Source organism: Lepidochelys olivacea (assembly GCF_965140295.1).
Source record: "Lepidochelys olivacea isolate rLepOli2 genome assembly, chromosome: 10".
Taxonomy (NCBI): domain Eukaryota; kingdom Metazoa; phylum Chordata; order Testudines; family Cheloniidae; genus Lepidochelys; species Lepidochelys olivacea.
This window is the reverse complement of record NC_140420.1, coordinates 36244145-36259775: the sequence shown is the minus strand read 5'-3', so window position 1 is coordinate 36259775 and position 15631 is coordinate 36244145. Positions and strand designations below refer to the sequence as shown.

General features: G+C 50.8%; 1 protein-coding gene across 1 annotated transcript in view; it reads left to right on the top strand.

The window, feature by feature from the left end:
• Positions 1 to 15631, top strand: part of ABCA3 (ATP binding cassette subfamily A member 3) — a 91148-nt gene that overhangs the window by 54325 nt on the left and 21192 nt on the right. Inside the window, exons 13-20 of the mRNA XM_084642300.1 lie at positions 2189 to 2343; positions 3013 to 3168; positions 7219 to 7429; positions 8619 to 8769; positions 10271 to 10369; positions 11400 to 11592; positions 13645 to 13948; positions 15302 to 15575. Of these exons, the coding sequence (XP_084498426.1) occupies positions 2189 to 2343; positions 3013 to 3168; positions 7219 to 7429; positions 8619 to 8769; positions 10271 to 10369; positions 11400 to 11592; positions 13645 to 13948; positions 15302 to 15575 (1543 nt within the window). The remainder of the gene's footprint in view (positions 1 to 2188; positions 2344 to 3012; positions 3169 to 7218; positions 7430 to 8618; positions 8770 to 10270; positions 10370 to 11399; positions 11593 to 13644; positions 13949 to 15301; positions 15576 to 15631) is intronic.

The window sequence follows — 15631 nt, the reverse complement described above, 5'->3', positions numbered from 1 at the left end:
GAGTGCTCAGGTGACAGCGCATTTCCTGGTGCAGGGTTGTATCTTGCTTTGGAGCATCTGAAGCCATAACCGTCTGCTGAGGTGCCTGGGCTGTCTCCTGGTGTCTGATCCATCCCCAGAGCAGCATCCTGTGACTGCTGCAGCACAGTCTACTCCTCCTCTTCTTTGGTTCCCGTCCGCCAGCCGAATGAAATCTTTTCACTGCTTTCTACCTCGTACCGGTTTCGTTCATCCTTAAAGCTTTTTGTTTTGGGTCATTCTTCACTGTGTCTGTCCAATGCATCCTCAGTCTCCCTCTGTTCCAAGTCCTTTACGCCCTGGTATGTATCACGCTACGCAGTGTCCGTTTCAAGTCCATCTGCGACACATCGGCACGATCGCAGTGGTCTTTCTTGAACTCTCTGTAACAGCGTTATTTCTTGCCCTCTACGTTTTCTTATGACTGCATTTTTAATTTTCTGGGGCCTCCACGCTCTCAGCATTCCCCTCAGCCAGTTCATTTCTGAAGACAAAATCGTGTTCGTCAGCTTTCCTCAGACCCCAGCATTCCAACCCACACGGTAGTGGCGGCCTGACAGTCATCGCATACGTGCCGATTTCCTTGTTCATCAAAATGTCTTTAGCCTTCCAGATCTTGCAGTTTTCTGAATACAGTAGCCGTTAGTCCAAGTCTTTTTGTGTCCTTGTAACAATTCCCATTCTCCACGCCTAGTCCTCCAAGGCACACAAGATTTCCCGCGTGTTCTAGTCCTTTTTCTCTGATCTTTACCTTTTTCCTTCTGTCTTCCAGTTGCCGTATTATTTGTCTTCTCCATGCTGATCTTCTGTCCAAATTTTCTACTTTCCCTGTCGCCTTGTCAGCTATTCTTTGTAAATCTTCCTTGGTCAGTGCTGGTGGGGGAGGGGAGCAATATTGTCTGTGCGTTATTCTCTGTCCTCCCATATAACGTGACTTCTCTCAGTGCTACAGCCCATACTGCTTCCAGTACCAAGTGGAACAAACCTGCCGATTAGCATGGGCCCTTCTCTCCCTCCTATGGTCATCCTGAACCGCTCCATCAGCTCCTTTTGGCGACTCTCACCACTCTCAGCAACTTGCTGTGGATGTTTTCTCTCAGCTTGATCAGTTTCTCTGGGGTGCCATACGTTCTCCTAACTTGCCTTGCCCCTTGCTGCTAAGTGCTATCAAAAGCCTGTTTGAAGTCTAAAAGTTGTTCTGTGCACTTCTCCGGTGTCTGTCCTGTTACAAATAGGTGAGCTTTGTACTTTGTCCTGGCCTGTTCCTTTGAACACCCTGCTTCCACACACCACCTCGTTTTCCTGTGCAACGCCTTGGTGCATGCCACAGAACGATAGACCATTGCTATTGCATAGCAAATGGCTATCTGGAAATGAAGGGCTCTTGACAATTCAAGGAGCTGTGGGGTGACACATGGCCCGTACCACCTCCTCCTCATGGGGCCTAGCACGCTGCCTCTGCTGGCCCAAGGATCGGAAGATGAAATGTGGGAATCTCATCAGGCTCTCTTGCTTGATGGCTGAATCCCGCAGGTTGGCCCAACCTTCATGTGGCTCTCAGCAGTGTGTGGGACATAGGACTTGCGAGGCCAGATCAGACCATTGGTTCAGCCAGTCTGGTATCCTGCCTCCTGTAGCAGCCAAGAGCTGATGTATCAGAGGACAGCAGAACCTCTGCCAATTGTGCAAAGGGAGAGGTGAATTCCTGGCCCCTGCAGTGAGTTGTGCCTCTCCCTGCAGCAGAGCGCTTTGCTGGCTGAACAAGGCTATGCAGCCAAGCCAGGACCGAGACTTCCTTTGACTTTGAAGGGGATTTCAGGCAGTGTGGGACAGTGGTGTAGTGGCAGGTGCTGTGCACTGCTGCATGGCAGACATGTTCACATCCCCACCCATCTCTCTCACTACTCAGGCCATTCTGGGAGCTCTGTGAAATCAGCTCCATCAGGGTAAAGGGAAGAAACTAATTAAGGGGTGGTACAGAGTGGCTCTAAGGGGAGCCCCATTCAGTTCTTCGAAGCACAGTGGCTAAAGTGAAGGTTAGTCAGCCTAGGGTGAGGGGTGTGGGAAGCCACAGGGCTTGGGAGCTGAGGTTCTCCAGTGCGGGCTGGGAGGAGACTGGGCCCTGGCACCTCACTGCTCTTACCCACATGTGGTTATTGCCACCTCCTAGGTCTGTATCCTCCCACGAGCGGCCAGGCTTACATCAGCGGCTATGAGATCTCCCAGGACATGGTTCTGATCCGAAGGAGTCTGGGTCTGTGTCCCCAGCACGATGTTCTGTTTGACAACATGACAGTGGCGGAGCACCTGTACTTCTACTCTGCGGTGAGCGGAGGACGTGTGGCATCCTGGGAGGGAAGAGGCCGGGGGTCCGGCTGTGCCTGCAGAATGGTGACCTGAAGCTCTGGGCTGGGCACAGCAGCTGCAGTCAGTAGTGTAGCGCCATGTTACTCCTGCGTGCACCCTGCACTAAACACTGATGTTATACTTTTCATACGAATAATAGAAAGTAATGTTTATCCTTTAATTTTCTATCCATACTGGGGTTATCTACATGCCAGCTTGCAGCTGGTTTGATTGAACAGGTGCAAACCCTGCAGAAGCACTGTCTTTGGTTTGAGTAGCTTATTCCATCCAGTTTATCTTAGAGTGGAGCGGCTCTAAGGATGGTCTCCCACTGAGGCATCTCGCAGTCCCATTTCCCAGCCCGCTGGGGGCGGGGGGTGGCTGGGTTGCTGCAGGAAAGAATTCACTCTGTGGCAGGAGCTCAGTGGTTAACTTCTTCTCCTTCTCCTGACTTTGTGTTCCTGGTTAATGCAGAAGCATGGGTAGAGAGGGAGCATGGGACATGTCCTTACACCAGGAGCTGAGTGAACAAGGCCCCTTGCATAGGGGCTTTCCTCATATCTTGTGTCAGTATGGGGCAGGGGGCAGGTTCCTCCCTGCTGGGTTTGCTTTCTTAACTGTTAACCCTTCTTTTGTCTTGCCTGCCAGCTGAAGGGCTACCCCTCGCTGAAGTGCCCGGAGGAGATAGACCGTATCGTGAGGCTGCTGAACCTGGAGGAGAAGCGCTGCTCTCTGTCAAAGGCCTTGTCCGGGGGCATGAAACGCAAGCTGTCCATCGGCATCGCACTCATCGGGGACTCCAAGGCAAGTGGCTCCCTTCGCTCAGGTGGTCCTGGGGGCTGGCGTGCTAGTGAGGGAGCTCCCTGGCAGAATGGCTGGTCCCGGGCCCCTCCTGCTCCCCCACCAGGAGGTGCACTGGTGATCTCGGGGGCACAAGGAGGCTGTGTCATTCAATGGCTATAGCAGAGGACTCTCTGGGGACAGGGCTGTGGCAAACTGCTGCTGCCATCCCAGCCTGTTGGAGCAGGATGGGCGCTGAGCTCGCCGAAGGCTGCCCCTCCCCTCGTGAGTCAGGAGGGTTTGTTAGAACAGCAGGTGTTGGGGGGGTCTGGTACCCTCGGAATGGAAGTCGGGAGGCTGGGCTGCCTTTTCTGGACTAGTGCCAAGGTCGGTACTGACCGTGTCTAGACTGGTGGGGCAGACCAGTGTGCGGCAGTTGGTCCCTCCACTGTGCCCATTACACACTTGTGCAGAGCTGTGTTCAGCCCAGGCTGGGGCTGTCCCTCTGTGCTGTGCCGTGTCTGTGCAGAGCTGCTAGCTTGGGGATGCGTTCAGCCCAGGCCTTGCGGATCCCTGCAGGCCACAGAATCATAGAAATGTCGGGCTGGACGGGACCTTAAGTCTTCATGAATTCCAGCCCCCCTGCACCAAGGCAAGGCCACATAAACCTCCTAGACCATCCCTGGCAGGTGTTTGTCCTACTGGTTCTTAAAACCTCCAATGACAGGGATTCCACAACCTCCTGTGGAAACCTGTTCCAGAGCCCAACTGCCCTCGTAGCTAAAAGTTTTCCCTATTGCCTAAAGCTCCCAGGCTGCTGACTAAGCCCATTACTTCTTGTCCTACCTTGAGTGGACAGGAGAACAGATGATCACCATCCTCTTTGTAACACCCCTTAACACATTTGAAGACTGTTCTTAGGTCCCCCTTCAGTCATCTTTTCTCAAGACTAAACATGCCTAGGTTTTAACCTTTCCTTGTAGGTCAGGTTTTCCAAACCTTTTTTAATTCTGTTGTTCTCCTGTGGACTCTCTCCAGTTTGTCCCCTTCTTTCCTAAAGTGCAATGCCTGGAACAGGACACAGAACTCCAGCTGAGGCCTCACCAGTGCTGAGTAGAGCGGGACAGTTACCTCCTGTGGCTTACATGCAACACTCCTGTTAATACACCCCAGACTGATATTAACCTTTTTCACACCTGCATCACATTGTGGATTTATATTCAGTTTGTGATCCTCTATAACTCCCAGATCCTTTCCTTCCTGCCTGTTTCCCACTTTGTTGTTGAGCATTTGATTTTTTCCCTTTCTAAGAGCAATAATTTGCACCTGTCTTTATTTAATTTCATCTGTTGATTTCAGACCAATTCTCCAATTTGTCAAGGTCGTCTCAAATTCCAATCCTAGCCTCCAAAGTGCTTGCAACCCCTCCTAGCTTGATGTCATCTGCAAATTTTATAAGCGTCCTCTGAACTCCATTATCCAAGTCATTAATGAGACTATTGAATAGTACCCAACCCAGGACTGACTCCTGCATGAACCCATTAGATATGTCCTCCCACTTTGACAATGTACCATTGATAACTACTCTTTGCGTACAGTCTTTCAACCAGTTGTGCACCCACCATATAGTAATTTCATCTAGACCACATTTCCCTAGTTTGCTTACGAGAATGTCTGTCATGTGGGACTGGGTCAAAAGCCTAACTAAAAGTGAAGATACATCACGTCTACTGCTTCCCCCTTCCACTAGGCCATAACCCTGTCTAAGAAGGCAATTAGGTTGGTCTGGCATGATTTCTTCTTGACAGCTCTATGCTGGCTATTCCTTTTAACTCCGTTATCCCCTAGGAGCTTACAAATTGATTGCTGAGTAATTTGTTCCATTATCTTTCCAGGGATTGAAGTAAGTCTGACTGGTGTGTATTTCTCAGGTCCTCTTTGTCCCCCGTTTTAACCACAGGTACTATGTTTGCCCTTCTCCTGCCCTCTGGGACTTCACCTGTTGTCCATGTGTTCTCAAAGATAATTGCTAATGGCTCCAAAATTGCGTCAACCACTTCTATAAGTGCCCTAGGATGAATTTCATCAGGCTGTGCTGACATGAATACATTTAACTTAACTAAAGATTCCTTAACCTGTTCTTTCCCGATTTTGGCTTGCATTCCTTCCCCCTTGTTAATATTAATTCTGTTGAGTATCTGGTCATCATTTAAGCTGTTTAGTGAAGACTGCAGCAAAGCAGGCATTAAACACCTCGGCCTTCTTGATGTCATCAGTTATTAGCTTTCCTTCCCTGCTGGGTAGAGCAGGGGTGAGCAAACTTTTTGGCCTGAGGGTCACATTGGGTTTTGGAAATTGTATGGAGGGCTGGTTAGGGGAGGCTACGCCCCCTCCCCCCCTTCCAGGAGTCCTGTCCCATCCACACACACCCCTCTCACTGCCCCCCACCACCCAATCCAACCCCCCTCCTTCCTGACTGCCCCCCCGGGACCCCTGCCCCCATTCAACCCACCCTCTGACCGCCCAAACCCCATCCCCTGACCACAACCCCGAACTCCCCTGCCCTCTATCCAACCCCCCTTACCGCGCAGCACAGAACACTGGTGGCTAGCGGCGCTACAGGCCGGCCGCCCAGAGCGTTGCATCGGTGTAGTGTAGTAAATGGCTCTCCGTAACTGCTACCAGTAGCACATTCCTATGCGGAGCAGTTGAATACACTACACCGGCAGCACGGCACGCTGAGGCTGCGGGCGATGGGCTGGCCTCCCGGACCAGGAGCTCAGGGGCTGGGCAGGAGGGTCCCCGCGGGCCGTAGTTCGCCCACCTCTGATGTAGAGGTCCTACGCTTTCCTTCCTCCTTCTCTTGTTGCTAATGTATTTAATGCCTTTTATGTCCCTTGCTAGGTGTAACTCATTTTGTGGCTAACCTTTCTGATTTTGTCTGTATGTGCTTGTGCTGTTCTTTTGTACTCCTCCTTAGCAAGTCGTCGTCTTCCCACTTTCTGCAGGGTTTCTTTTTGACATTTAGGTCATTAAAGAGCTCCTGACGCAGCCATATTGGCCTGATCCTATTTTCCCCCTTTGCATCAGGGTAGTTTGCAGTTGTCTCCATAAGAAACTGCCAGCTGTCCTGAACTCCTTTATCCCTTAGATTTTCTCCCCATGGTGACCTGACCTACCAGTTCACAGAGTTTATTAAAGTCAGCTTTTGGAAGTCCGTTGTCCTTATTCTGCTGTTTCACTCTTTTTCCTTTCCTTGGAATTGTGAATCACTTTCACCCAAATAGTCTTCCACCTTCAGATTCACCACCGGTTCCTCCCTGTTGCTGAGAATCAAGTCTGAAATGGCTGTCTGCCTGGTTCTTTCCTACACATTCAGAAACAACTTGTCCCCAATACCCTCCAAGTACTTACTGAAAAGTTTGTCTTTTGCCACGTTACTTTCCCAGCAGATGTCCGGGTAGTTCCAGTCCCCCATTACTACCAGCTACTGGGTTTTGGATAGTTCTTGTTGTTTGTCCTAGGAATGCCTCATCCATCTCCTCTTCCTGATTTGGTGCTTTATAGTAGACCCTTACCATAATGTCACCCCTATTTTTTACCCTTGTTGTGCTTTACCCAGAAACTTTCAAATGATCTTCCTCTCACCAACTCCTAGACCTCAGAACAAGTGTCCATGTTCTTGATGTATAATGCAAACCTCCTCCCTTTTTACCCTGTCTGTCCTTCCTGAGCAAGCTACACCCCTCTTTACCAATCGTCCAGTCATGAGACTTATCCCAACAGGTCTCTGCTGCCAATTAAGTCAGAGTTTAGCTCATATGCTAATACTGCCGGTTCTTCCTGTTTGTTCCCCAGTTTGCCCTGCAGTTGTGTACAGACATGTAAGATGCTGGGCTGATTCCACCCCTAATTTCGCACTTGTTGCTCCTGTGACCCTGTTCTAACTATCTATGTCCCCGCTCCCCATGTCTTTGCGGAGCTGCCAGGCCAGGGCTGTGTTTAGCTCAGGCCCCTGCACAGTGCCAGGTCTGCCTCGGGCCCATCTAATGGACAACCTTCTCTGGTGCACAGGTGGTGATGCTGGATGAGCCGACATCAGGAATGGACCCAGCCTCCCGCAGGGCCACCTGGGACCTCCTCCAGCACCAGAGGAGCAGCCGTACCATCCTGCTGACCACCCACTTCATGGACGAGGCAGACCTGCTTGGAGACCGCATCGCCATCATGGCCCAGGGCGAGCTGCAATGCTGCGGGTCCTCGCTCTTCCTCAAGCACAAATATGGTATGGGGAGGCCACTGCACCCATAGGAATCAGGCCCAGATTAACCAGTGTACACCTGCACAGGGCCCTCAGCTCAAGTTTGGCCCAGCTTCCCCTCCCCATGACTGGTTTGGCACAGCTGCCGCCCCTCCATTGTGACAGACGGTATCCTGGCCCAAACCTGAGGCGCACTGCAACCCCATATGCCAGGTCACAACACTGCTCGCTCAGATTTGGCCAGCTGCCCCATCATCTTGATGGAGGGGGACTGGCGGAGGGAGCTGGGCCCAGCCCCACAGGACAGAACCCACCCCAGCAGTGTGAATGCAGGGTGGGCTCTCTCTCCAGTCTGCCTTTCCTCCTCCTCAGGCCCTGTTTAGGGTTGCAGTGCTGGGCTGGAGGCAGGGGTGCTGCTGCAGGTGATCGGTGCCCCCTAGGCAGCCTAGTGTAGAGCACGCATGGGCTCAGGAGTCTACATCCACCCTGGAGCGTGTCTACATCAGGCACCCTGGCGAGGAGAAGAATCCAAGGGCGAAGGGGTGGTGGCTCTAACGAGGAAACCTCTGGCCGTTTTGTATTCCTGTTCACTCACTCACTCCCCTGCCTGTTGCCGTTCTCTCTTTCGGAGATGTCATCTGCCCATATTCCTCATGGTGAGAACGTAGGTAAGTTCATGCAGGATAGGTTCATTGATGGCTATTCGCCAAGATGGTCAGGGACACGACTCATGCACCACGTGTCTCTAACTGCCAGAAGCTGGGGATGGATCACTTGATAATTGCCCTGCTCTGTTCGTTCCCTGTGAAGCACCTGGCTCCAACCACTGTCAGAAGATATGAATCTGGGCTAGATGGCCCATTGGTCTGACTCAGTCTGGCCGTTCTTATGCTCGTATGTTTTTAGAGACTGCAGACACCGTGAGGCTGGGAGGGTTTTCCACTCCTGCTGGTGCTGTGATTCCTGAGGCCCCCCCTCTAGATCAAAACTATCCACTAGTCCTTGGGGTCACGTCCACCAGCTCCCAGCTAAGGAGAGCAGGTGAGCCTCCCTTCAGATCCTGTCAAGGTGCCACCTTGCATTAGGTTGTAGAGGTCCATGTAATGTGGCATTAGGTCAGGCCCTGTCTTCTCCTCAGCAGCAAGAGGCTAGGTATGCCCTGGAAGGAATTTCCTTTGTGACTGGTGCTTGTCTTTAACTGATCTTCCCCCAGGTGCCGGCTACCACATGGTGATGGTGAAGGAGCCGTACTGTAACCTAGGGGAGATCTCCCGCCTCATTTGTCAGTACGTGCCCAATGCCAGCCTGGAGAGCAATGCTGGGGCCGAGCTGTCCTTCATTCTGCCCACAGAGAGCACACACAGGTAACAGCTGCTCTCAGCAACTACCATAGCTGCCTTCACTGCTGTTTACATGGCTGTGGGACCCAGATTTCTGGCACACAAACAAGGCCTGTCAGCAATTAGAGACCTAAACTATGCTGCACTGCTCAGTTATCCAGCAAGGTGTAGGAGGAAAGCTGGGCCAGTGGTTAGGGCACTAGCCTACAACATGGGAGCCTGGGTCCAAATCTTTGCCCCAGACTTCCTATGTGACCTTGGGCAAGTCCCTTAGCCTGGCTGGGCCGCAGGTCCTATCTGTACAATGGGGACAGTTGCTCTGCCCTGCCTCCCAGGATGCTGGTAGATACATTAAAGACTGTGAGTCCCCCACACGCTGTGGTGATGGGTGCCAGAGAGGTACCTAACATGGACAGAAATCCAGACTAAACTGGGCAAACTGCCAGTAGGAAAAGCAAAGCTATCAATTGAAGGGCTGCTTAGAGGAGCAATGTTGCCTGGTGGTTAAAGCACAGGATTATGACCCAGGAGACCTGGTTATAATGCTGATGCTGACTCCCTTTGGGACCTGGGGCATTCCCAACTACCAAACAGGGCTTCTGCCTGGACTGGCCAATGGCGTTCCTAGGATGGAGGGTCTCTGGTACACCCCAGCTATTGTATCTAGAGAAGACAGACCAGACTGCCTGAGTGGGGCATATAGGTCGCCCCTCAGTTGCACAGAAGAGAGACTGAGGAAGCAGCTTTGCTGCGTGACTCTGTGCTCAGTGCAGGAGCCCTCCGCCTCCATTTAGGCAAGGCTAGAGCAGTCCGGTTTTGGCACCGGAGTGCTCCTACTCCTGGGGGGAGATCCCCAGGCATGCTGTCACTAATGGGTAGTGGGGATCTATCGCTGGTGGGCTGCTTGGATTGTGAGCTCCTTGGGGCAGGGGCCATGTCGTCGCACAGTAGGGCTAGTCGCCGAGGGTGCAACAGGGATATAAACAGTTAATACAAATAGTTAATGCTGCTGATTAGCATTTCCACAGGGGCTTAGTGAAGCTGCAATGAGATGACAGTGCTCTTGGCAAACCACCCAGAGCTTCCATTGCAAGGCAGGTGGGTAAAGACTGAGCGGAAAAGCTGCTCTGGAGCCAAAGCGTCACTGAATGCAGGAGCTACACGATGGAACCCAGGCTCATTGGCTCATGCCAGCGCCTGGCCAGTGTCTGGGTGGTCTCTTTGCCCTTAGCTAACTTGATTCCCGTACAACCCTGTCTGCCTGAAATCCCGACACTGGGTATCTAGGGCGACAACACCTACTGGTGAACTGCTGTTCTACTCCATCTTGCTTCCCTTCACCCTCTGCTGGTCCATTAATTGAACAAGCTTGTCTCACATCAAGCCACGCAGAGGGCACTGTCTGCCTGGCATCCTAATGAACAAGTGTGGCTGGCTACTGCCTGGCCTCTGCACAGGGAAACTGGGGAGCCGGCTTCTAGCAAGGGCCAGAATATAGCTTCTAACTCCATCCCTGTCCTGGCAGGTTTGAGGCACTGTTCACAGAGCTGGAGCAGAAACGGGAGGAGTTGGGGATCGCTAGCTATGGTGCATCTGTCACCACTATGGAAGAGGTCTTCCTCAGGTGGGTATCACGCGATGAGCCGTTTGGACAGCCAGCGGGGAAGGCTTGCACCCCCACTCACTAAAGGTGGTGTCTCCGAATACGAGCCCCAGCAGTAATATCCGTTTCAATGCAGTGACATGACGAGTGAACCCAATCCCCTTCCTTATCCTCTCAGGAAAGGTTTCCAGATCTGAGTCTTGCAGTGGGGCTCTGAGATCAGAATAGCTTGTGCGAGGTGGACGTGTAAAACCTGTACTGAGAGTAAGGACACTCTAGGCACCTCTAAGGAAACAACTGAGCCCTCCTGGGGTGTCTGGGCTTCATGCGTCTCTTACACGACTGATCACTGAGATTTAGTGTAGCCCTGACTCCTATTGTTCATAGTCAGTCACGGAAGTCCAGAAAGGACTTGGCTGATCCCCAGTCATTCCGGCAATTACTCCAGTATCCTTGCACTCAATTTTATACATTTTTCACCTCTGTATGAGTGATTAACAGTGTTTGAACCCTGCCAGCCCTCAGATCCACAGCACAGACCTCTTCCACTTCAACTATATGTCACTGGTGGTAAACCCAAGTCAAGGTGCTGTTTAGGGCACTGTGAAGTTGGATTGGGAGGCTCTCTTGAAATGCCACTTGAGTCATCACGTGATTGGCCAAAGCCGCCAAATCTGTTGTCTTGGATTTAAAAAAAATCCAAGCAGCGTTCACGAGAGCCCCCTGGAGCTCCTGGACCAACATTTTCACAGTAAAAAGCTTTCCACGAACCCTCCTCCTCATGGCTGAACTGGGAATGAATAGCTGAGAGAAGAATACAGGGTGGGGGAATGAGTCGATCCGGCAAAAGTCTGAATAAACGTAGGCTGAGAAAGGGCCTGTGGACTGGAGTTCACCTTGTCCGTTTACAACCCTGCATGGTTGTGTGGGCTCAGGCTGATCTGTAGTGCAAGTTGTTAGCACTGATCCATGAGTCTCCTTTGTTTAACGTAGCAGCATGAAATTCAGTTCTCTGCCTGACTTCCATTGGCTGCTTTTCCTTCTGTTTCAGGGTTGGCAAGCTGGTGGACTCCAGCATGGATATCCAAGCCATCCAACTCCCTGCCCTGCAGTACCAGCACGAGAGGCGGTCCAACGACTGGGCCATGGATGACTCCAGCAGCCTGAGTGGAATGACTGACATGACTGATGATAGTGGGGCTCTGATCACGGAGGATTGCTCCAGTATCAAACTGAACACGGGGGTGAGTGCTCTGTCGGGAATATCCGGGCATAGGGAAGGCTAGAGTGCGTCTCCACTGGCTTGGTTGGGGTCTGGAGGAAATCAAGACAGAGCCAGATTTAGAGGTGAGTCTGAGAGTAATTTACACATTGAGGGGGGAAGGAAGAAGGTGTAAGTTACATCCCAAGTTGCTTAAATCCCTCGAAATCTAGCCCTTCTCTGAATTTGGCCCTAGGAGTCTTGGGCCACATAGCAGCATATGGTGCTTTTCCCTATTAATAAGAATAATTTAAAAGCACTTCACTAGACCCTTCCGCAAGAGGTTCTCAAATCACTTCACTAACGTTAACTGACTCACTCTACAGAAATTGAACTGTCCTATTGAGACAAAGACGCAAGATGGGGCAGGTAGTATCTTTTATTGGACCAACTTTTGTTGGTGAAAGAGACATGCTTTCCAGCTACACCGGGCTCCTCTTCAGGTCTGGGAAAGGGAATCCGTGTCACAGCTAAATGCAAGGGGGAACAGGTTATTAAGCTTAGTAAGGAGTTAACACATGTTGCAGGAGATCATTCAAGATGAAGTGGGCATTTAACAAACACTGCAGTCATAAGGCAAAGCAGTGTTAGTGTGTTACAGGTTGTTGTAATGAGACATACAACCAGTGTCTCTATTGAGTCCATGATTTTTGGTATCTAGCAAAGTTATGAATTTAAGCTCCCAGGGGTGTCTGTCAAAGGTGTGGTGCATATTTTCTTGGAGCGGCCAGATGTGGAGCGATTGCTTTTTGAAGTGTCCTCCCATGGTTGATAGTGTTTTTGTCTTTTGTCATTTTTCTGTGCAAGTTCATTCAAGAGCACAGTGATTGGCTGGCTTCACCCATGTAGCTGTGAGGCAGGTCAGTATTGGATCCCTATTTTACATATAGGGAAACTGAGGCACAGAGCGGTGAAGTGACTTGCCCAAGCTTACACAGTGAGTGAGTGACCGAGTCAGGAATTAAAACCCAGGAGTCCTGATTCTAGTCCCATCCTCTGACTCTAGATTCCCACTGCTTCTGATTTCAAATGCCCAGAATTGCAATCTGAGCTGTGTCTTGGTCGCTCTCTTTCTGAAACCCCTCTTATTTGACCGGCACTAGTTGCTGTGCCAGGGTTGAGGTGTATAGGAGAAGAGGTAGAATTCCTCCACAGCAAAATCACTGGATCGTGTGCATCTTAAGCCTTTAACTGGGAAGTACAAGAATGCCTGTCTCCTTTTGAGATGTCCTGGTCTTACTCTTCTCAATGTTTAACACTGAATATTTCCAGCACTATAAAGACGGATTTCCTCTCTCTCTGGTGTCTTTCCTCTGCTAGATGGATTTTGTGCATTCAATGAGGGAATAGCCACTGCAGCCCTTTTAAAAGTGCATTAGATCTAGAGGAGAAACAATGTCTGTTATTGGATCAGCTGCTGTTGGGTAGAAGGGACAAGCTGTCTTGGGCCCCCCAACACAGCTACAACAACACTGCAAAGTTTATGTTTTAAAGGGTCACTTCTGACTGAAAGAGATGCAGATTATCTAATCTTTTCCCTGCTGTTGTTCCAAGTAGCACGCCTACGCCTAGCACTGAAGGAGATTAGTGGACACAATCTTTCTCTCGCTTTGTGCAGATGCAGCAGCACCCTGTGTGATCACATTCTCTTGTTGCTCTGTGTGTCTATTTCACTAAGCCACAGGGGAGAAGAGAAAAAAGTAAGACAAGGTGGTTGTAAAACCACAAAAACTGGCTGGGGCCTTGGGAGCAGGAGCTACTCTTCTGAAAACGGATCGGATCTCAAGCTGACAGTGGCCTGTTCGTTAGTTGCAGATTGTTGACCTTGCCATCAGAAGTCAAGTTGTTAATCCCTCATAATCTCCTGGTGGGCTTTGCTGGAAGCCAGCATCGCTAGTGGGAGCTCTGATGTTAGTCCAGTTAGCATTGTCTGGGTCAGGAAGGGCCCAGCAGGGATGGGGTTTAGCATGCTTGTCCTGCTAGGATGTCTGCTGGTGTCCAATTAAAACCTCACCTCCCCTCTCTCCCCTCTCAGTTCTACCTGTGCTGCCAGCAGTTCTATGCCATGTTCGTGAAGAGGGCAGTGTACAGTTGGCGCAACTGGAAGATGGTGGTAGCGCAGTTCCTGGTGCCTCTGATTTTCACAACCCTTGCTCTGGTTGTTGCCAAGACCTTCCCCGGGCCACGAGATTCTGCGCTGCTCAGGCTGACGCTGGACCCGTATGGCAAGACTGTCGTGCCTTTCTCTGTCTCTGAGGCATCCAGGATCTCCCCAAGGCTGGCGGAACAGTTTGCAGTGCTACTGGATGCTCAGGGCCAAGTGCCCCAGGAGGTGCCAGGTAGGTCAGGCCAGGGGTGGGGCTGCTACTCTGGAGGGGTCAGACAGCATCAGGCCATATCTGTAAGAGCTGCTGGTTGCCTGGTCCGAAGATCGGGAGTAGCTAGAATAACTGAGCAGGATCAATGTGATGCAGCCAACAGACACCGGGGAAGTGAGATTCCAGCCTCGCTGGATCCTGAACAGCTTGAGTAATGCAGTACATAGGTTATTTCTGATCCTGACCTGTTAGACCATTTCGCTAAGCAGGCATGCTAAAGACAGAGCTCCACCTTAACCTCCCAGTTTCCACCTGCCTTTCAATCTGGGCACTTCTGGTAGCTAATTCTTTCTATGGAGGGTAACAAAAGATTTCTCCAGTAGCTCAGAACTCCGTTGTGGGCTCAGTATTTACTGGCTTTGTTTTTAATATAAGGTGTGCGTATTAATGCTCATTAAATGTATCCAGATCTGCATATAGCCTGCTATTGTCTCCATGTTATTTCTCAGGGTAGGCTATGTTGGCTCTTAGCTAGCCTCTGCAGTCTGTAAAACAAGTAGATGTTTGCAGATGCATCAGTGTTTCCTCATGTAGACCAGAACAGGGGGTTAAACTTAATTCAGCTTTCCCAGACTCTGCGTGCATTTATTTAATTTAAAAATATGTTGGCTTTCAGAGCGCTGTGTTAAACACAAGCACATCTTGCTTCTAAATGAGGAAATCTGGATTTATAGGAAGGCCTGGAATTGCTGTACAGGCTTTCCTATAAACAGCTCTCTTTGAATAACCCTTCTCCAAATGTGTTAGGTTTGGTCCTTGTGGGCCTGTCTGTCTGTCTCTGACATGCTTGCACTACTGGTAGACTTGCTATTCTGTTTCTTCTGTTACATTAAATAACGGCCTGTAGGTTCATCCCTTAGCAAGAACTCTGGATGGTGTGACCTCTTTTGACTTCTCTCAACAGAGACATACTAGCAGTATCTATGCTCCCTTCAAAGGGCATTTCCGTTTTATACTAAGCAAGCTGCCTATCACTGATCAGATCTATCAGTTGCCTGTCATGTGTGTCCTATCCAAACCCTGGGGATTTGCAGAGCCATGCAGCATGTTCTGAGGTTTGCCTAAAATGAAGTTGAATTAAAACACCACCAACACAAACCTAAGACCCACCCGCCTCTATAGCATGCGATTTCTTTCAGCCTTGCACCTAATTCCCCCATCAGGCTGTATTAGAGCTGGACTCTGAGGTGTGGAGCCTCCCCTGCTCCCGTTGACTTCTGGTGGAGTGTAGTTGCCTGGTATCTCTTATGCTCAGGCCCTGGTGTGCATTGCTGGGGTCCGTTTGTAATGGTGAAGTGGGTGTGCCTGGCACAGGTGACCTGGACGAGTACCTGATCTCCCGAGCGGTGGAGGAGGGCGGAACTTTCAACGAACGCTACATCGCAGCTGCTTCCTTCGGAGAGGTCAAAAACCGCACGGTGATCACGGCGCTGTTCAACAACCAGGCGTATCATGCCTCCGCCACTGCACTGATGCTGGCAGACAACGCCCTGTTCCGGCTGCTGGCTGGACCCAATGCTTCCATCACTGTCACCAACTATCCCCAGCCCCGGAACATCACCGAGACGGCGAAGGACCAACTCATGGAGTACATTCAGCTTCCTTACTGCTTGCTTTCATGCCAGGGGTTAGGGGCCCAGATCT